Source organism: Geotrypetes seraphini, chromosome 10 (genome assembly GCF_902459505.1).
Source record: "Geotrypetes seraphini chromosome 10, aGeoSer1.1, whole genome shotgun sequence".
NCBI classification, from domain to species: Eukaryota; Metazoa; Chordata; class Amphibia; order Gymnophiona; family Dermophiidae; genus Geotrypetes; species Geotrypetes seraphini.
The window spans coordinates 43,284,025-43,306,865 of NC_047093.1; the positions used below are offsets into that span (position 1 = coordinate 43,284,025).

The 22,841-nt window shown below is 42.4% G+C and overlaps 1 protein-coding gene across 6 annotated transcripts in view; it reads left to right on the forward strand.

The window, feature by feature from the left end:
• The window catches only part of B3GNTL1 (UDP-GlcNAc:betaGal beta-1,3-N-acetylglucosaminyltransferase like 1), a 315,188-nt gene that overhangs the window by 105,153 nt on the left and 187,194 nt on the right, over positions 1 to 22,841 (forward strand). For all 6 annotated transcript variants that reach the window (XM_033961211.1, XM_033961214.1, XM_033961213.1 and 3 more), the window contains 2 exons: positions 1,348 to 1,413; positions 18,660 to 18,755. In XM_033961211.1, the coding sequence (XP_033817102.1) occupies positions 1,348 to 1,413; positions 18,660 to 18,755 (162 nt within the window). The remainder of the gene's footprint in view (positions 1 to 1,347; positions 1,414 to 18,659; positions 18,756 to 22,841) is intronic.

The window sequence follows — 22,841 nt, forward strand, 5'->3', positions numbered from 1 at the left end:
ATACCCTGCACCTCCTGAGATTTTTTTTACCAATCCACATCCAAGAATGAGGCACTCCTTTTGTTCCCACTCTCTTCTCCCAGGATGTTTTAACCCATCAAGCATGTAACTCCTACATCCCTCTACTCCCCCTCTTCTCCTGGTCTGGGGAGCAGGTCTTTCCTTTCAACCATGACCTCTGCCATGATGCAGGGATCAAATCTTTCTTAACTTTCAGAAACCTGAGGCATGGAATTCTCTTTTAGTATTCTGGGTTTTGGAAGGAGTTAGGTAGCCACAGACCCTTTTCTCTCCCATGTTCCCTTTTTTATATTCTCTCTCACTTCATCCTCTCCTGGACCATGCTCACCACTATTGTCATGCCTTTGTCCCCCTAGCTCTGCCCACTCCTTTGCCAACCTGGCAACTGTCAGGCTTGGGCAGACTTTACCTTGAGCCTCATAAGCCCCAGGTACTCCCCACCCCTGAATCCAGCAGCCGTTAAGGATCATCCTGGGGGGGTTACAAATAGAAAGTGTGTAAGGAGTCAAAAGGGTATTCAGAGAGGAGAAGGCCATAGAGGAGAGACCAAATGAATTCTTTGCTTTGGTCTTCACTGAGGAGAATATAAGGAGCTAGATATTTGAAGGTATGAATAAACATATGGATAAAGGTAAACCAATTTATTTTTATTTATTTATTAGTTTTTTATATATCACCTATCAGTGGAGGATGTCTAAGTGGTTTATATTCAGGTACTCAAACATTTTTCCATATTTGTCCTGGTGGGCTCATAATCTATCAAACATATCTAGATTTTCTGAAAGTTTTTGAGACAATCCCTCATGAGACACTCCTGAAAAAATTAAAAAGCCATGGGGATAGGAGGCAATCTTCTATTGTAGATTGGGAACTGGTTAAAAGAAAAACAGAGTAGGGTTAAATAACCAATTCTCTGAATGGAGAAGGGGAATAGAGGGTTGCCACAAAGATCTCTGTTGGGACCGGATGTAGTGGCCTTTAACTATGCACAGATTAAAATCATATGGGCTACTTGATAGCGGATGTAAAATCTTGTTTCCATTATATTGTATGGTTAGTTCTGAAGACAGGAGAATTAAGAGACTAGGGTTGACGTTGATATTGTTTTCAGCCTCCTGTTTGTTTGCACCTTACTAAAGGCAGATATTTGATAAAATCATTGTGATGGTTCGCTGTTATTAGACATTTTAACTGTTTGGCTATGTTAAGTTTTCTCTTAGTCCTGACCATGGGGAACATTAGTTTTGTTTTTAGTTCGTTATCTGTGTGTGAGGATGAGCACTTTGATTCTTTTCATGTTCAATAGCAATGTACTGTTTATTACAGGATGATGTGATGATGCCAGAGAGAGTGAGGCTGCAGTATGAAGCTGCCATTCAGCACCCGAAATGTGTAAGTATTGCTTTATAAATGAGTAATAAAATCAAGTTGCATCAAATGAGGTTTATGCTTATTTATTTATTTATTTATTTTAGTATTTATATACTGCTTATAACCTAAGCAGTTCAGGTACTCAAGTATATCTCCCTATCTGTCCTGGTAGGCTCACAATCTCACTAATGTACCTGGGTACTTGCCCAAGGTCACAAGGATTTGGTGCTGGGTTTGAACCTTCAACCTCAGGGCGCTGAGGCTTCAGCTCTAACCATTAGACCACTCCTCCACGCCATTGTATTTTCTATGTCAAAATATTAATACTTTTATTGCACCACTCATACTTGTTGTTTTAATTATTGATTTGGGCTACAAAAATCCAAAAGAGCAGTAGAGGATATGGGATGAAATACCTCTTTGCATGAAAGAACGACGGGACTTTGTTTGGATTGCACCTGATGATCTTAAGGCGGTTAAACAGGTAGAAAAGGCAATGACAAAAGTCAGAAGGATGCTTGTGTACATAGGGAGAGGAATGGCCAGCAAGAAAAAGGAGGTGACCTCTATATAAGTCTCTAGCGAAACCCCACTTAGAGTACAGTGCACAGTTCTAGAGTCCACACCTTCAAAACAACATAGACAGGATGGAGTCGGGCTACAAAATGGTTCCTAAAATTACTGTATATGAGGACAGACCTAAACATCTTAATGTGTATACTTTGGAAGAAAGGGGAATGGGAGAGGGGCGATACAATAGAGACATTTAAATACTTTGTGGCATAAATGCATGGTTCATAGTCGAAAACGCGCAGGACAGTCAAGCGCCGACAATACAGAGCAGACAGTCGTGCGCAGGACATCAGCGCACCGGACTTAAACTTAATTTTAAAGTGCTCTGAGGGGGGTGGGGGGTGGGGAGGGAGTACTGTTTGTGCTGCCGTTGGGTGGGGGTGTTGGGGGGTACCCCCCATTATAGAGGGAAGAGGCGTTTTTCCCTTTTTTTTTTTAGGGAAAAACGTCAATTTCCTCTGTAATGTGGGGGACACCCACACCCCCCCCAATGGCAGCGGCAACAGTACTAACTTAAGTGGGGGAGAGGTTACTCCCCCCCCCCTCAGAGCACTTTAAGATTAAGTTTAAGTCCGGTACACTGATGTCCTGCTCGCAATTGTCTGCTCTGTATTGTCAGCGCTCGATTGTCTCGCGCGCTTTTGTCCCGTCACCTAAATGCATAGATGATGTGATTTTCAGTTGAAAAAAATAAGTTATTCATTCATTCATTTAAAAAGCTTATATCCCACTTAAACCTAAGTGGGTTACAAAAGTTACTACTACTACTCAATCATTTTTATAGCACTGCCAGATATATACAGCCCTTTTTAAAACGAGCACATTTTAAAAACCTGTGCATGGTACCGAGCTGATGCTTTTCCCCGTAGATATATCTCCCATGTCACAAAAAGAATATGCAAGTGTAGATTTTTGCCCCATTTCGATAGCGCCTGCTTGAAAACTCTGCATGGCTATGAAGCATTTTGTTTTGTTACTGATGGTGTTTTGCAGTTCTGACAGTATTATCTTCACATATGCAGACTCTCTGAATAAAATTCTGTTGCCTACACATGAATGTGACACCTACTTGGCTAGATCTTGACACTTCTGAGGAAGGGCGTAATAGCTGTAACACTATGTTGAGTCTGGATCTACATAGGTTTCTGTTACACATATTAATCTGCTAGTTTATTGTTACTGATTACAGTACTCCCCCGATATTCACTGGGGTTCCATTCCAGGAACCCCTGCGAATGCTGAAAAACCGCGAATACGGTTTTTAGCGGGGGAGATAGGAGAGGGCAGCCATAGAGGCACGGGAGGGCAGCCGGAGCGCCGGCAAGTGAAGGAAATCACTTGCGGTATGCTTCGACTGCCTCTTCCTGTACTAAAGTCGGGCCTTACCAATCAGGAGCTGTGTGTCAAAGCAGCTCATGATTGGTGAGGCCCGACTTTAGTACAGGAAGAGGTGGTCGGAGCATACCGTGAGTGATTTCCTTCACTCGCCGGTGCTCCGGCTGCCCTCTCCTGCCTCTCTGGCTACCCTCTCCTGCCCGGTCATTTGCGGTTGGAAAATACCGCGAATGACCGGGACCGCAAATTCATGGGAGAGCACTGTATTTTATATTGCACTACATTTTTAAGTTTGAATTGAATTGTTCTTCCCCCTACTTTCTTCTGCTTGATGAGTTGTTTTTGTTTTTTTTCTATGATTTCAAGAAATATGAGCGCTATTGAGATAGACATGAGGGAAGCCACAGCTTGTCCTGGGATTGGTAGATGGAATGTTGCTACTATTATGATTTCTGCCAGGTTCTTGTGACCTGGATTGGCCACTGTTAGAAACAGGATACTGAGCTAAATGGACCATTGGTCTGACCCGGTATGGCTATTCTTATGTTCCACTTTTGCAGAGACTGCTTTCTCTATGCCAGTTTCTTGTTTTACAGCTCTTGCTGTTGAAAGACCTCTGGAATCAGCTCTTTGGTTAGGGTAGAGTCCATTGTGCTCTGGGAATCCAGTTGCTGCAGCCCCTTCAAGTTTCCCAATGATTGCACCATTGTCTGATCGCTCCAAACTGAAGTAAAGTCCATCTGGTAATCATTGGGAAGGATCCATCTGATTTTAATTCCTCTTCTTCCTCTCCTCTTTTTTTTTTTTTTGTGGGAATGGAAAGGCATGGCATAAAAGGAGATCAGACATTCTGATATTATCAGTTTGTCTTGTGAAGGAGGCTAGATGAAATAGGAGGCCTCTGTGGTGTGAGCTGTAATTCACAAATGACTTGGGCTGATGAAAATAGCTGCCTCATTTGCTCACCTATGAAAAGAAGAAAATACCACTACTACAGATGGCTAGTCCATCCCCCCCCAAAATAAGGAATTCGATAGGAAGAATACAAAAGGATATAAATAAACCAAGGGCTGAAGCCCAGAAAACTAGACTCTGAGGAAGATAATACAGTCAAACCTCGGTTTGCGAGTAACCCGGTTTGCGAGTGTTTTGCAAGATGAGCAAAACATTCTCGCAAAACGTGTCTCGCAAAACGAGTGTTGACTCGATTTGCGAGCACCCCCCAATAACCGGCATCGCTCCCCCCCGCTCGCATCGGCACCCCCCCCCGCGAGAACAGGAACCCCCCGCCCGACCAACTTTAACTCACCCCCCCTTTGGCACCGGCACGCAGCCCACAAGTGCCGGTGCCGCTTGTAGATCTTCTTCCCAGTCTCTGCCGGCTTTGAGCATGAGTGAGTTAAAGTTGGTCGGGCGGGGGGTTCCTGTTCTCGTGGGGGGGTGCCTATTCGAGCGGGGGGAGGGGGCCTTTGCGAGCGGGGGGAGCTGTTCTCGTGCCGGAGCCAGACCGGGGGGGGGGTGAGTTAAAGCTGGTCGGGCGGGGGGTGCCTGTTCTCACGGGGGGTGCTGGATCACGCGGGAGGGGAGGGGGGACTTTGCGAGCCGGGGGGGGGGAGCAGCGCCCTGGCCTCGGGGGTGGGGGTGGGTGGGAACGTATCAAAGCGAGTTTCCATTATTTCCTATGGGGAAACTCTCTTTGATAAATGAGCATTTTGGATTACGAGCATGCTCCTGGAACGGATTATGCTTGTAATCCAAGGTACCACTGTACTTCAAAAATAAACATAAACACAATACAAATACATGTATATAGACTATATTTAGTTGAATAGGCCAAACTCCTTAGGAGGTGTGTAAATATAGTGTACTTAGCTGCAATAGTAAGCCTAATATTAGATGCGAATATCGGTAGGATGATTGATTTGGTATGAACATATGCAAATAAGGACAATCGATGTGCCGGTAACATAAGTAGGATGATTGATATGCCATACTTATGCCGGTCTTAATAACTCTATATTGTAGCACTGCTACAGAAGCCCCTGTAACTCTGTGTAGAGCCCATGTATTGTAACACCTCGCAGAAGCTCTTTGTAACTCCATATTGTAACACCTTTTACAGAAGATCATGCAAACCGCTCCGAATTGCCTCCCCAGTCATAACAGCGGGAGCTGCAGCCCTGTTTATTGGAAATTAACATTTTAACAGACCAACATGAAATGTCCCAAGCTACAACAGTATAAAGTATAGCCCCCGACCCAGCCATGTCAGCAAACATCTAAGGGGTGACATGCACCCCACATGCCGCATTCTCCATGGTCACCCGACCCCCGGGCACAGCTACCACGCTGTCCCGCAGCTCATCACTCCGATGAGCCCAGCAGCCAGTAGCTTGAGATACCGCTCCCAAGCCCCTCACAGCATCAACCTTCCAGAGCCGCCTCGGAGGACCAGGAATGCCATGAGTCCTCCAAGGTTGTGGCTTAAAATCCTCCTGACTATCCCCGCAGCTGCGGCCTACCAATTGCTCCCCAACCCTTCGGTGGGAAAGCTCCGCCAGTCAATCCCCTGCCACTTCCCACCCGCCAGTGAATGACACAAGCGCGCGTTCGTCCTCCCGGCTTCGCATTAGTCTCATCCCACGAGACGTGCTCTCGGACTCCCAATTAGTAGCAGTATAGAAACTCACAATAAAACAATAGAAACATAGAAATAGACGGAAGATAAGGGCCACGGCCCATCTAGTCTGCCCACCCCAGTGACCCAATAAACAAGGTAATGGTGGAATAAATATTGCTAATTGTAAAGAGGCTTTGGTGTCCAAAAGTATGCTGAATACGGGAACTACAGCTGATATCTCAGCTGTGTCCATTCCCACCACCATCCCAGACAGATCTTCTAGCAGAAACTGTATCACTCATCAATTCTTCCTGTGCTGTCAACTCAAGTTTCTGACCTGTTTCTGGGATGCCTTAATCTTGCTCATCATCTTTTTCACCTCCATGCAATACTGCACCTGCCTCAGAGTCCTAGGTAACTCACAGTCAACCAGATTTCTTCCCAGAGCTGCTTTTTTTCTGCGCTGTAGATATATTTTCATACAGCTAGTGGTATTTTTCAGATGCAGTGTATGAACAAATCCTTCTCCACTGTGATGAAATTCATATCCCAGATGTGTCCTCTCTCTCTGCATAGTTTATCACCTGCTCCAGTCAATTGTAGTAGGTTTCTCCCATCCTGACTGGTTCTCCTACTCACAGCTCTCTGTACCCTTCTTCCCCTCTTTTGTTCTGCTACCACCACCCATCTTTTTTCCTCTCTCCTCCTGCTAATGTCTGCCAGCTACCATCTGCTCATCTTCACAGCTTCAGAAACATGTCCTAGCACATTTTTCTGGTTCCTGATTTTTTTTTTTCTAGCCAATAAAAAGCAAGGCTTTCTAACTTTTATTTCCATGCTAGCACATCAATTTTCGTTTTTACTTCAATGATTATGCCTGACATTGATTTATTACATTGGAAGTAAAGTTTAAAATTTAATGCTGAAGTGAAGTTATGTATGCAATTTGAATCTAATGCTGAAGTGAAAAATATTGACATAAAAAATCTAAGATTTATTTTTCATGTACTCCTTCAACATCATTTTAATTGTAAACTCACATTGTGAAATGTTTTATTAACTTCCTACAAAGTAGGAAAGTGGTTCTATCAAAAATAGAGGCTAACTGCAGAAGATCCCCTTTTTTAAAAAAACTAAAAACTAAAAAAATGCAGTTTCAAAGTACTTATCACCTTTTAAACTACTACTCTCTCTTAACACATAATTACCCCAGATTAGAGAGTAATGTGGTTATGTCAGTTTAGGAATGCTTGCTGAATAACTTTGCTTTATGTTTGAATGGTTTTCTGCCCTTTGATTACACCTAAAGTTTCAAAGTAGAATGTTTATGGTCAATATTTTGAATATCTTTGCAGTGTGGTAATGCCTGACATATGTTGCTTGGATTGCAGTGCAAGCATTCAGTAATAAACTTTATGGAATAGTGCTTGCAGAAATATTTTGAAGATCCCTCATATGTAGTTAACTTGTACTGTGTTGTCTGCTCCTCATAAAGAGCAGTCCTCTTCACTTATACACTATATCAAGGTATAAACTTCCTCCTCCATATTTGTGGTGGTTAGGGGAAGAGCCGGCCCACGAATATTAAAAAACTGCGAATAAAATTTGGGCCGGTTCTGCCCCTAACCCCCGCTTTCCCCCCAGCTATTTTAAGCCCTGTAAGCCCCCCCTTAAGCCTTACCTGGTGGTCTAGTGGGTTTTCGGGGCAGGAGCAATCTTCCCATGCTCCTGCTCCGTGCAGATCGCTCACAAGAAATGGCTGCCTTGAGCTCCCGCATACAGAATAGATGTCAAAATTCTTGTTTACCTGTCCAAACAACCATTCTGTGGAAATGGCTTCCCTCCCCCCCCCAAATTTCCCTCCCTGGAAAAAACGTAGTGAATCAGGCCTATTAACCATAGCATAACTTGATGTTAACTTGCTAGTAGCAGCCTAAGCCAGATTTGAAGCTGCGAGTTGCTGACAAAAGTATTTTAGTGTCCTGAAGGTTCTCATTCCTGACTAAACTGGATTAAGTTTGTAGAACAGTACTTTCATACAAGATGTTTACGGTATATCTGTTACTATTTGTTTCTCTTGCTTTGGGGAATATGTTTAGAGCAAAAAGAAAAAAGTGTAACAAAGTAACATTTCTAACTAGTTAATTTAGTCCTTACTAATGGTAATCATATCAGCTGAAGCGGAAACATGTGACTGTACAGTTCCAAAACTGGTTAACTTCAGCAAGCCAAAATTATTTCTAAGATTTGTACAATTGTAAAATGTAATTGTATGGTTTTGTAGCCTTACAATCTTTTACTTACGCCAAACTATACCGGTGTATAGATTGGTCTTTTTTCAACAGAATGGATTCATACCTTTGCCCACATGAAGCTGGGTAGCAGTTTACATAGAGCTTTTAAAAACATTTTTAAAATGTTATAATAAATGGTTCTATTATAAGATTTGAAAAGGAACACTGAGCGGTGACCTAAATGGAAAACATTTTTCCTTCCTCAGAGACAATAGGATGAGCCAACCTTGTTTCCTAATGGCAAACAGAATGTTACACTCACTTTATATTCAAGGACTGTATTTCCCACATGAAATTTCCTTTCAAAGTTTATTTGGGCCTTACCCCAACTCGTAGTATAAGGGGCCAGCAGTGAAGTTTATATTTGAATCATCAGAGCCTTTGGGTGTATAACAAACTGTTATATTTTATTATAAAGTTTGGATGAGATTATTATTTGATTTATGCTTTGTTTATGAGGATGCAAACTATCTAGATTTTATTTTTAATGGACATATTGTAAATGAAATAGAACAACTGTATTCAGCTTTGGGGAGAGGTGATACCTGTATGTTATTACGACGTATGTCAATGCTGTTTTAATCTAATCTAATCTAATCTTCCATTTGTGTGTCGCGCAAATCTGTACAGGCTCTAGGCGACTTACATAGAAAGGAGAGAGAGGGGAGAAAGGCAGGGTAGGACTGAGGGAAAGGCAAGAGAGAGGAGGGTGCATAAAGTTTTAAGAAGGCAGTGAAAGTTTTCACAGAGGGAAAAAAAGAATGCATATAAATATCCACAAAACTAAAGGATCTTACCTTGCTTCTTGTGTAATGGTAAATCAAGAAATATTATTTATATAATAAGGGCATCCTATGTTTGGTAACAAATTGTCTATCCATTTTATATGCAGTATAGTAATATAAAGGAGATAAGGTGATACCTTTTTATTTGATTAACTTATCTCCTTTATGTTTTGTTTTTATTTCTATATATTATGTTTGAACAAGGCTACCACACCATTATATTCAGTATGGAAACTGTTTTTTATATTTCAATGACAATGTTGGTAGTCAGGTTGATAACTCTAGCAAGTAGTTATGTTCACAATGAAAGATACATTTTCTTTTAAAAATGGTATAGAACTGTGGTCTTCGCTAATTTTTAAGTGAGGGCCGTTTTGGATCCAAAAGGGCTAAAGGAGAGCCGATAAATATCTTCCTACTTGGGGCCATGATGCTAGTAGGAGAGAGGAAGAATTTTTGGACATGGGTTGGAGGAGATGAAGGGAGAAATGCAACAGAGGCAGAAAGTGGTAAGAGGGAGAAATTCTGCATATGGTGGAGGGGAGGGAGACATGCATGGAGAAGAAGGAGGGAGAAATGTTGGACACAGTGTGGAGGGCAGGGAGAGATGGTGCATGGGGAGAGAGAGAGAAACAAAACAAAGAAAAACTGCAGAAACCCGTACAGTGATGTAGGCTAAGTTTATTGAATCAAAAGCAGTTAAAAACAACACCTTAAAATCAAAGGACCCAACACGGTCCGTGTTTCGGAAAACACACCTTCATCAGGGGTCCGGAAAAAACAGAGATAAGTTGAAACCGCCAAAAAACTGTAGCCTGTAGACAAAACGAGCACCAAAGGGCAATCAATATGTAGGTTGCTGTATAGAGAGAGAAAGAAATGTTGCACATGATAATGGAGGGGAGAAAGGGAGAGATGCTGCATTGAGAGGAATAGAGAGGTTTGACCCAGGCAGGGCACAAGGCTGGAAAAGAGAGATGGTAGACAGTGGAAAACAAACAGAAATGTTGTATATGGCAATGGAAGGAAAGGTACAGATATTGAAGTTGGATGGTGAGCACAGAGAACAAAAAAAAACATCAAATGGGCAGGAGACCCTGGCAAGTGAGTTAACAGAAGACAAACAGAAACCAATCTGGCTCCCTCCCCTTCCATCCAGCATGTCTGTACCCCTCTCCTATCCAGCGTTTATGTCCCTTTCCCCTTCTGCCTAGCATCTGTCCCCCCTCCCTTCCATCCAGCATGTCTGTCCCACCTCCCCTTCCATCCAGAATGGCTGTACCCCTGTCTCCCTCATATCTTATCCCATGTCTGTCCCCCTTCCCTTCCATCTAGTGTGGCTGTTCCTGTCTCCCTCATCCAGTGTTGTCCCCCTCCCCTTCCATCCATTGTGTCTGTTCCCTTCATCCAGCATGTCAGTCCCCCTCCCCTTCCTTCTTGTGTGTCTGTCCACTTCTTCCATACCAGTGTGTCTGTCCCCTCCCCTTCCATCTAGCATGTCTTTTTCCCTCATCCAGCATATCTGTTATCTCCCTCATCCAGCATGTCTGTACCCCTTCTCTTCCATCCAGCACGTCTGTCCTCCCCCTCCCATCGAGCATGGCTGTCCCCCTGTCTCCCTCTTATCCAGTGTCTGTCCCCTCCCCTTCCGTCCAGTGTGGCTGTTCCCATCTCCCTCATCCAATGTCTGTCCCCTTCCCCTTCCATCCAGCATGCCTGTCCCCCCCTCCCCTTCTATCCAGCATGTCCTTTTCCCTCATCCAGTATGTTTGTTCCCCTCCCCTTCCATCCAGTGCGGCTGTCCCCCTATATCTCTCATTCAGCATATCTGTCCCCCTCATCCAGAGTATCTGTACCCCTCCTCTTCCATCCAGCATGTCTGTCCCCCCTCCCATCCAGCATGGCTGACCCCTATCTCCCTCATATCTTATCCAGTGTCTGTCCCTTCCCCTTCCATCCAGTGTGGCTGTTCCCATCTCCCTCATCCAATGTCTGTCCCCCTTCCCTTCCATCCAGCATATCTGTCCCCCTCCCCTTCCATCCAACGTGTCTGTCCCCTTTCATCCAGCCTGCTTGTCCCCCTCCCCTCCCATCCAGCGTGTCTGTCCCCCTCCCCTTCCATCCAGCGTGGCTGTCTCCCTCATCTTGCATGTGTATCCCCCTCTCTCCCCTCATGCAACCTGATACTCCCTCTCACCTGCCCTCCATCGCTGCCGCAACCACTGCAGCTTTTCTAGACTAATAGCAGCAGAAGTAAAACAAAAAAAAGCCATTGCAAGTCCTTTCTCTTCCTCCTTGTGGCTGCCAGCTCTGCCCTGGAAGTGGAAGTGACATAAGAGAGAGGCAAGCCCGGCAGCCACGAGGAGGAAGAGTAATGACTATTAATGGCATTTCTTTGTTTTGCCTCCACCACTGCTGCTGTTATTCTAGAGAATCAGCAGTGGTTGTGGCTACGGCAGGGCAGTGTTGGCATCAGGTGAGAGAATAAACTGCAGCAGTAGCAGCAGCAAACACTTCCCCATTACCATGGGAATGCTGCAAGAATGGTTACCATTCCCGCAGCACTACTGCTGAATGGTCCACCATTCCCGCGGCATTCCTGGGAGATTTTCTGTGGTTCTTCCCATTAACACAGTAATTACCACAGTAATTATGGTATTGCCACGGTAATGGTTCCCGTGCCACTCTCTAGTTATGAGTTCAATTTCCACTGCAGCTCCTTGTGACTCCTGGGAAGTCACGTAACACCTCATTGCCCAAGGTACAAAATACGAGTATCTCTAAAATATGTAAACCACGTTGTGCAAACTACACAGAAAAAAAGCAGTATTATCAGGTTCCTCCCCTCCCCCTTTGTCCATATAGAATGGGAGCAAGTGGTGCAGATTTGCAAAGTAGATAAGTAGAGAAATCTCTTTACATTTTACTTAGTTTTATGGTCTCCTATGCTCGTGCTCTGCTAATTCTTGCTTCTGTGAGAGGCCTAACTATGTTGAATGCCACATTGTTTGTATACTAGGAAGCAATTATATCCAAAAGCCATATGCAGAAAAGGTGGGTTGTATTTGTCTCTGGATTTATTACTGACTTTTCCACATCTTTTCAATCCTTGCTAATCTCATTTGAACCAGGGAACAATCAGGTTTTGACAGAACAGTTTGTGTTGGCAGCAGTCTCTGGCACAAGTTCAGGGCTGACCCTTTCACCTTGGCTGCAGTATCTAGGGATGTGTAAAGAAGAGCAGAGAAAAATGTGTACTATGTCGGTTCTTGTTAGTCTGACTTGAGGCAGCATTTGCATTTAAGCAGGACTACCTGGCTTAAATTAGAGCCACTATCTGGCTTAGAGGTGTCAAGATTCTGTGTCGCACTTCAAGGCAACCCAGAGAGCAAGTTATCAGTGACATATGTGAATTGAATTTCCATTTAAGCTCACTGAAAAAGCTGCCTTAAACCTTTTGTTGCCTCCTTTAAGGAAGGACGATTTTCAGAAAAAATTTCTGTAGAAAATCAGGACCTTATGCTTAGAAATAGACTTTTATAAACCTGCCCTCCCAATGTGTGGGTAAAATTATATATACTTTTAGTATATTTATTTAGGTTCAATCCTTTTTTATTGTTGAACAGAAGAAAAACAACATCAGCATAATACAGAACAACGATCACAGCATTTTCCTTTTCTCCCCGCCACCCACCCCAAACCCACTATCCCCCCTCATCCCCTTTTCCAAAGAATATGAGAAGAGCAATGTCTTTGCGACCGTCAGAGAGCTGTGTTCTTATACTCTCTAACAATCCCCTGTCAAGCTCTTCCCCCCCTGCCAATAAAACCAACTCCAATCCGAACTCCCCCTGCAAACCACCCATCACTCAAACCATCATCCATACAGCAGCACACACCCTGGACAACTAACCAAGACGACGAGCCTGAGTCCAAAAGATGGACACCAGATTAAAACGAGTTCAAAACTAAACTCTGAGCCTGCGGGGACAGCTAATAAAACTAGATCTGGTTTGTAATCCTGAAAATAGGATTAGATCAGGTGTCTCTACTGAGCCCTGGTCTTTAAATTCTCTGTTGCTTATTATTCTCCCCCTCTCCACTGTTTTTTTCCCTTATATGTCTTCTTTACTATTTTTAAACTTGTATTTCTTTTCCTATTCCCTTCCTCTTGTATCATTTTTTTGTCTTGTTAGTCATATTTACATTGTCTGTTTCCCTTTGATTATTGTAATTTAATATTTTAATGTTTTGTATATCGCTTAGAATCAAATACTTAATAAACTTGGAAACTTGGACTGGATATATACTGCTTAAAATCTAGGCAATTTGCAAAACAGCATCCAAAATAAATAATAACAATACAACATAAACACAATAAAAAAAACTATCCTGCATCCTTTATTGCTAACAGTGAATTCACCTGTCCAAGGAGAGGGAATGCTGGGGATGTGATTGGAGAAATGATACTCTTTATGGGCTCCTTTTATCAAGCCGCGCTAGCGATTTAACGCGCGTAATACCACGCGCTATACCGCCGGCCGTGTTAGCTGCTACCGCCTCCCTTGAGCAGGTGGTAGTTTTTAGGCCAGCGCGGGGGTTAACGCGTGATGAAAAGTCACGCGCGTTAACCCCGCTAGCGCGGCTTGATAAAAGGAGCCCTATGTGTAAACTTAAGAAAATATCTGCTTAAATTAACCTAGCAAAACTGTGCGTAGTCATGAACAGGGGTAAATATTAGCCCATTAATTCCCTGGGACAATTTTCAGAGGAGAGTGTAGTCACTTAACTTTTGTTTTGAAAAATTGTTGGTACCTGCACAAGGAACGTAAGAATTGCCATACTGGATCAGACCAAAGGTCCATTAGGCACAGTATGTTCTTTACAACAGTGGCCAATCCAGGTCACATGTACCTGACAGCATCCCTAAGAAATAGGTTCCATGCTGCTTACAGGGGCTTTCCCCAGATCTGCCTTGTTAATAGCAGTTGCACTTTTCCTGCAAGAGCTTGTCCAGACGTCATTTAAACTCAGCTGCACTAACTGCTTTTACCACATTCTCTGGGAACAAATTCCAGAGCTTATGTGTGTGTTAAGTGAGAAAATATTTGCTCCGGTTTCTTTGAAATGTTCTCTCTAACAACTTCATTTTTCATCCCCTAGTTTTGATACTTTTTCAGAGTAAACAACTGATTCATGTTCACCCATCCACTTCATTCATGTTTATTTATGTTTAGGTTTACTTGTATTTATATACCGCTCTTTGTTACATCAGTGCAGTGTATATCAATATAAAAAGGAAAGGAGCACCAGTAATTATAGTACAGTGATACCTCGGAATCCGAACGCCCCAGAAATTGAACAACTTGGAATCCGAACTTTTTTAAAAATTAAATTTTGACCCGGAATCCGAACGCTGCTTTGGAATCCGAACCTGCATGAATTGAAAGCGGTGCTCAACCCAAAGCTTCCCCTCTGACACAGCTTCCTGTTTCCGCCTAGGCGGTTCACGTCAGAGGGAATTTGGGGGCTGAGCACCACTTGCAGTTGCCGTTGCCGATCTTGCTGCCTATGCCGGTGGGGGACCCGATCTTGCTATTTCTGCCAGGGGTGCCTTTGTGGGACCAAGGAATGGATTAATCCAGTTTCTATTATTTTCAGTGGGAAAAATTGTCTTGGAACTCGAACATTTTGGAACTCGAATGGGGTTCTGGAATGGATTAAGTTCGGATTCCAAGAAAAGCAAGACTACAAGTCCTTGCAAGCAATGGGGTAAACCTAGGACTAGATCAGCCCTGTCTGGTGAATCTGGATGGATCTAGTGTTGCATTATTATGTGTGCAGCCATGTTAAAATGTGTATTTTCTGTTGATAAACTTTTAGCATGGGACAAACTTCTAGTGGAATTTTGATCCAGGTATGCAATTGCTTGATTTAAAAAGTGTCTTAAAGGAGGGGTGGGGGGGGTTGTTTTTGTTTTCTGAAGGGTTTTAGCTGATTTTTGTATTACTTGATAGCTGACATGTAACTTTAGTTTATTGGTTTACTGATCTTTGAGGCAAGGAGAAGAATTTTTTGGATAAATTATTGCATTCTTGGAGTCTAAGTTGAATAAGGTAGTTGCATATATGCTGAACTCATTTAGAGTCTTGTGTAATGTATATATTTGTGATGGAAATGTAGGGATCAATATTCATCTGTAGCAATCGGAATTTTTTTTCATGGACTCAATACAGTTGGCTAAATTAGACATGGATATTCAGTGCTGGGCCCTATCGGGACACAACCACTGAATATCTGGTTCTTTGGTGGTGCCCAGGAGCTATGAGGAAAGGCTAAACAGGCTAAAGAAGAGATGGCTGAGGGGAGAAGTGATGAAGGTCTATAAAAGGGATATGTGAAGCACTTGTTTACTCTTTCTAAAAATATAAGAACTAGGGGGCACAAATTAAAGTTACTGCCGTGTTTCCCCGAAAGTAAGACAGTGTCTTATATTAAATTTGGGCCCCAAAAATGCACTAGGGCTTATTTTCGGGGTAGGTCTTAATTTTTTCATCTACATTATCATTTCTCCCTTCCTCTCCTTTACCCCAATTCTTCCTCTTTCCTTTATCTCCACCACACGTGCAGCATCTTTCCTCCCCTCTCACCCATCCCCTTGTGCCTTCCCTCTGCAGCACCTTTCTATTCCTCCCATCCCCCTGTGCAGCAGAACCCTTACACTGTGCACAGCATCTTTCCATCTCTCCCTCCCTCCCATCCCTGGTGCAGCAGAACCTTTGCACAGCTTCTATCCCTCTCTTCCATACAGCATCTTTCTATCCCTCCCTCCCATCCCATCCCTCATGCAGGAGAAACCCTTGCACAGCTTCTATCCCTCCCATGCAGCAGAACCCTTGATCATCCCCCCGCCCCCGCCGTGCAGCCGAACCCCCGCTGACCCTCACATCCTTCCATCTCTCCCTCCCATCTGAACCCCACTGACTGCGAGACCTCCATACCTCCCTCCATAGAGCAGCATCGGCAGCACTCTAAACAGGTTGCTTCGGGGCCTTCCGTGCGCCGCGTTACTGATGACATCATCGGTGATGCGGCAGAGGGAATGGCCCGGTGGGAGAAGGCCACGAAGCAGACTATTTAGAATGCTGCCAATGTTGCTCTTTGTAAGTCTCGCAGTTGGAGGGTCAGCGGGGTTTGGATGGGATGGAAAGATGGCAGGGTCAGCGGGGGATTGGCTATGAGGGTGGGGGAAGCGCTGCTGCTGGCAAATACAGGGACATTCGATTTAGGTTTCTGGGGACTAGGGCTTACTTTTGGGAAAAGGCTTATATTAAGACCTACCCCAAAAATCATGCTAGGGCTTATTTTCGGGGAACGAACAACAAAAAAAGAATCCAACAAAGTCTGCAGTAAGGAAAATTGCACAAGGAAAAACAAAGAAAAACTGCAGACAAACGTACAAGGATGCAGGCTATACTTATTATACCAAATAATTGAGTGCGGTTAATATTACCACCTTTAGAACAAACCAGAGGAAACACGGTAAGTAGACATTTAGAACCAATAAGAGAACATATTTCTTCACTCAATGTGTAATTAAGCTTTGGAATTTGTTGCCAAAGAATGTGGTAAAAAACAGTTAGCTTAGCAAGATTTAAAAAAGGTTTGGACACATTCTGAAAAGTCCAAAAACTATTATTAAGATGGACTTAACAAGATCCACAGCTTGTTCCTAGGATAAGCAGCGTAAAATCTATTTTACTCTTTTGGGATCTTGTCTGGTACCTGTGACCTAGATTGGGCACTGTTGGAAAATGGTACTGGGATTCATGGACCTTCAGTCTGTTTCATTATGATGCCCTGGATCGGTAGCATGGAATGTTGCTACTCCTTGGGTTTTGGCCAGGTACTAGTGACCTGGATTGGCCACCGTGAGAACGAGCTTCTGGGTTTGATGGACCATTGGTCTGACCCAGTAAGGTTATTCTTATATTCTTAGGATGCTTATGCACTATTGAATGTAAAGGTTACATTGAAAAGTAAAACAAAATTTTGTGTAAAGTAGATTAACAGTAGTGCTGTGACATGGTTCTCTGTTTTTCTCATAATTATTTTTATGACCAATGTACTTTTCTTTATAAGCGTTTTGCTTGGTGATTGTAAAGTCTGCAGTTTTCAATTTAAACCCCCCTCAATACGGTTCTCTAAGAGCAAGAGATGCAAAATGGAGAGACTACAAGGAAAATACTGACGTTAAGGATGAGGAGGTCTGCTTTTCCTTACAGTGCATGCCACAGCTGCTTTCTAGAACCACTGTTTCTGAAGCTTGCAGTCTTTAAGTTTGAAACATAGAGGACAGATGGGCGCCTTGAGGAAGAGAAGAAGCAGAAAATATTCTCTGAGCATTGTCTGTTATACTTCAGCCACATATTTGACAAGGGATCTGAAAAGCTCAAGTCTCTTCACCCACCTTTCTACTTCTTACTGGAGCCATCATGTCTTATGAAAAGGGTTGATGGTTCATGTAATTGAAAAATTAATTACCCCTCCTAAGCTGTATTTTACTTGCACTGTATGTATTTAATTAAAATGTTTTTATCCTGTCCATCTAACATTCTGAATACACTTCCCCTTCCGTATTCGCGGGGGTTAGGGGCAGAGCCAGGCCACAAATATTAAAAAAACGCAAATAATATTTGGGCCAGTACTGCCCCTTTCCCCGGCTATTTTAAGTCCTGAAAGCCCCCCCTTAAGCTTTACCTGGTGGTCTAGCGGGTTTTCGGGGCAGGAGCGATCATCTCATAGTTCTGCCCCGTGCAGATCGCTCACAAGAAATGGCTGCCTTGAGCACTCATAGTCTTTCGAGCCATTTCCTGTGAGCGATCTGCACGGGGCAGGAGCGTGGGAAGAATGCTCCTGCCCCGAAAACCCGCTAAACCACCAGTTAAGGCTTAAGGGAGGGGCTCACAGGGCTTAAAATAGCCCAAAAAAAGAAAAAGTAATTTTAGTTTTAAAATTGCGAATAAGCGAATCCGTAGATTCAGAATTCGCGAATACGGAGGGGGAAGTGTAGTTCATAAGTACAAAAGTAATGATAAAATTGAGACAAGTATCAAACAACATAAACGTCTATTCACAGTTTATGCAACTGTAGTCTCAATGCTGAAGCATGCTTATAAATTTAGCTCCAGATGTGCCCTTGAGTCGAGCCAACTCATGGTGCCCACACAATGAGAGACAACACCTCCACCACCACCACCACCACTATGACCTATTGTTTATACTTATAAATATGTTTTCGTAAATAATGCCATTTTGACTTCTTTATGAAAGGAAAAGTCATTTTCTAGCTGGAGATTGTCTGGTAGTGAATGCCACAGTCTAGGCCTCTTGCATCTGAGAAGGCATGTTGATGTACGTGCATCTTGTGAGCTGCTTTCTCAGTTTGGACAAAAAAGAAACTTGAGAGGAAGATTTTAATGGGTGGACCAACTGTTAACAATTTGACAAGGCTTGCAAATAAGAGGGATTTAGCCACATGGAATGCTTTAAAGATTAAAATCAACTGTGTAACTGTGGTAGTGGTGTTTTCAACCGAGTGGTTGCTGCTTTATTGTACTAGTGCGGTATTCATAACTGTGTCCTATGAATATGTTTCAGATTGTAGGTTGCCAGGTTAGGAGAGAACCAGCGAACTCCACTGAACGCTATACTCGTTGGATCAATAACCTGACATCAGAACAGCTTGTTATGCAAGTAAGTTATGTTTTTTTGTTTGACCTCATTTAGAATATTGTACACAATTCTAGAGACCACACCTTCAAAAAGATATAAAAAGGATGGAGTCGGTCCAGAGGAAGGCTACTAAAATGGTGCGTGGTCTTCATCATAAGTCATATGGGGACAGACTTAAAGAGCGCAATATGTATTCTTTAGAGCAGTGTTTTTCAACTTGGTCCTGGAGTACCCTCCTGGCCAGTCAGGTTTGCAGGATATCCACAATGAATATGCATGAAAGAAATTTGCATATAATGGAAGCAGTGTATGCAAATCAGGTTTATGCATATTCATTGTGGATATCCTGCAAACCTGACTGGCTAGGGGGTACTCCAGGACCGAGTTGAGAAACACTGCTTTAGAGGAAAGGCAGGAGAGGGGAGATATGATAGAGACATTTAAATATCCACGTGGTAAATGTGCATGAGTTGAGTCTCTTTCATTTGACAGGAAGCCCTGGAATGAGAGGGCATAGGATGAATTTAAAAGGTGATAGGCTCAGGAGTAATCTATGGAAATACATTTTTACAGAAAGGGTGGTAGATACGTGGAACAGTCTCCCGGAAGATGTGGTGGAGACAGAGTCTGTGTCTGAATTCAAGAAAGTGTGGGATAGGCATGTGGGATCTCTTAGAGAGAGGAAGAGATAATGGTTACTGTGGATGGGCCGACTAGATGGGCCATTAAGCCTTCTTTATCTGCCATCATGTTTCTATGTTTCTGTTTTGATGTTTACTTGGTATTGGTATTGCTGCTGGGAGTTGCTGGTGTAGAATACTGCCATCTTTTGGCCTGTACTATTAGAACCTTTGTGGTGATGCTGCCTTTACACACCACTTGGTTTCCTTTGAGCCCCTGGTTCAGCTCCTGCATAGGCAACCTGTGTTGGGTCTTTTGTATGTTGGGTCTTTTGTGTGAATAAAGTTTTTGCATATTCTCTTCAGGCTGATCTATCTGCTTGCATTGCGTTTACTTGGTATTGGACAGAAAAGGAGCTATGTTCCAATAGATCAGTGTCCTGCAAACGTTTTGGTGCCGCGGCGCACTAAACCCGGTGCTGTGGCCGGGAAGCATCCGGAAGTGCACTGATGTTAATGCGAAGGCATCATGTGCTTGCATGATGCCATCACGTTGAAGTCCGTGCATGTGCAGAGGCCCTCCAGCCGCAACCCTGAACTTGCCACTTCGCTGGTGGGGGATCCTGGAGGAGGGGAGGTGTGGGGAGAGGAGGAGAGTCATCGGCGCCAGCTGACTGCGAGAGGCAGATTATCAGATTTGCCCTTACCGCCTGCAAAAGAGTTGACGGTATGTGCTCACACTCAATTTTTTTTTTTTTAAATGGCCGCACACTAATGGCAACATTACCAGATGACATGATAAGTTGTGCTTGAAGCTGTCTTCAATATCTTTCTCAGATATGCTCAGAATCGTGTAGCTCCCTCAGGGAGTGACCCTATAGGGGAACCCACCACCCAATCAATGCACATGTGTTAGTGATTATTGAAAATACTAAATTTTAGATTCTATAAATTTCACTTTCAGCTCAAAAAGTGCAACATATTGTATACCTATCTTGTGAAGATTACAGGGTCCCAACTAAATTGAATGGCAAGCTTTCCTATAATGTTTTCAATCACATTCCTATTTAGTGTCTTATATATTACATTATCTGATAGTATTTTGACAGTATATTCATAGGGTACGTGTGACGATGAGGTCATCACGTCACGTTTGCACGTAGTGACGTTAACCCCGTAGTTGAAATGGAAATGGGAGCAGTGTTTTCGCGCTCAAAAATTTTTTAAGAAGAATGACAGCGTTTGGGACACTGAAGCACTCACAGATACCGACCCAGTTTGTCTACTAAATAGCGCATAAGATTTTTATTTGAGATAATATTCTTCATTCTTATGAACTTTTGAAAGCATAAACTTAATCCGTTCACTGTTCGTTTGTTTAGTCTAAAGCACGTTAACTTATAAAAGTTGAGCATCTGGTATCCTGATGAAAAAAACTAAATATGGTCCGCGTTGGGACCTGGTACTCTGTAATCTTCACAAGATAAGTGTACAATGTGTTGCACTTTTTGAGTTGAAAGTGAAATTTGTAGAATCTAAAATTTAGTATTTCCAATAATCACTTACACATGTGCAGTGATTGGGTGGTGGGTTTCCCTGGGGGAACTGAGCAATTCTGAACATATGTGAGAAAGATATTGTAGACAGTTTCAAGCACAACTTATCATGTAACGTTTCAGCACACGGTATTATTAGTGTATTCTTTAGAATTTCTCGTGGCTTTTGGAGAAAAATTTATCCCTACATATATAATATACATTACCATTAGCACATAGCCATTAATAGGGAAAATGGAATAGTAGCCATTTTCTGGTTGCCATAAAAATGGCCTTAGCACATGGGAAAACCTACATTAAGGGCACACTAAGGCTGCTTGCTACCGCTAAGCTTTTATTCCTTTTGAGAATTAGAATTAAATATTTTATTCTTAGTAATACAATTGTCTTGCTTCATTTTTTTACAATACAGTACTGTATTTATTTTTATTGTAGGGGATAGAAGAACAAAATAGCACGGCACTAAAATTGACAACTTTGTATTTAAAGTAACAAGAACAGATGTGCAGCTAGGATGGGAATAAAAAGGCAGCCTACATCAAAGCCTGAGGTTTTTGGGTTTTTTTTTTTTTTTAAACATGCACCACACACCTGCTTTGCTCCTTCAATATTTTAATCCACTTTCTCCTGAAACAAGGACCAAACAAAGCACAGGCATGAACTTAAAAAGAAAGGATCATGCCTTGAGTGAATTCCTACTAAAGGCGGTAAATAAATCAAAATAATTAAAAGAAGAGATCATTTTAAAAGAGAATTATTATGGCATTGCCTGTGTAATTGATAGCATTGACTGCATTTACTAATAATTTATGTTGTATGTTTGTATCTGTGTAATGCCACTAGTAGTGCAACGATCATGTTCTAAATTGCCTGCGTTTTATCCGTGGCACAGTATTGTGTTTCCGATCGTATTGAAGTTGAATATGTAAAAACATGGATCAACACTGATGTTGTAGATAATTTGTTTTAAGACTAACTCAGTGCATACGAGTAGAAAATACTGGGCAAAGTTGTGTTGACCCAAATATGGTTGAAGTTGACGTAATTGATGTAAACCAAATAATTCCAGCTTTACAACATCAGACTTTTGGCATTATTTATTTTATTTTATTTTATTCAGTTCAATTCAATTTATATCCCATCCTTACCAGACAGCTCAAAACGGGTTACAAGGTAACATACATAATAATTAAACAAACAAGATACAGACAATTAAGGCAGTATGGGCTATAGTGGAATTCATCTAATACAGATTTGCATCCTGAATTAGTGATACAGAACAAGGATTTGTAACCTACAGATAGTTCATTAAACCCCCCCCCCCCTTTTTTTTACAAAACTGTGAAAGCAGTTTTTAGCACTGGCTGGCATGCTGAATGCTGTGCGCTGCTCTGAGGCTTATAGAAACTTTATGAGCGTCAAAACAGTGCACCAACCGGCGCTAAAAAATGCTTTCGCAGTTTTGTAAATAAAGGGGGGAGGTATATAAATAAGACTGAGTCTAACTATTTCCAGGGAGGTAACCACCTCCTTAGGCTTTATTGGTATCCCTAAAATCTCAAGGAGAACAGTCAAATTGTCCAAACCATGAGAAATATATAATGATTCTTTTTCTCCAGATTTAGTTCCAGTTTATGAAACTGAAACCAAGTAGATATAGAAGTGAAACAGCTATTAAATTTAGAAATAGTTGTTCAAAGGTTATCTTTTACTGGGACAAGTAGTTTATATGTTATCATACAAAAGAAACAATCCTAAAAGACCTAATTTTTGCAGCTAAAGGTGCAGCTAGATATTAAATAATAGCAGGGAAAGAACAGATCCCCAAGGAAGGCCCAAAATAATGGTCTTGATTAAGATAAATTACTTTGCAATAAGATCTTTTGCTTTAATCATTTAAAAAGGAGAAAAGCCAAGATGAATATGTCAGG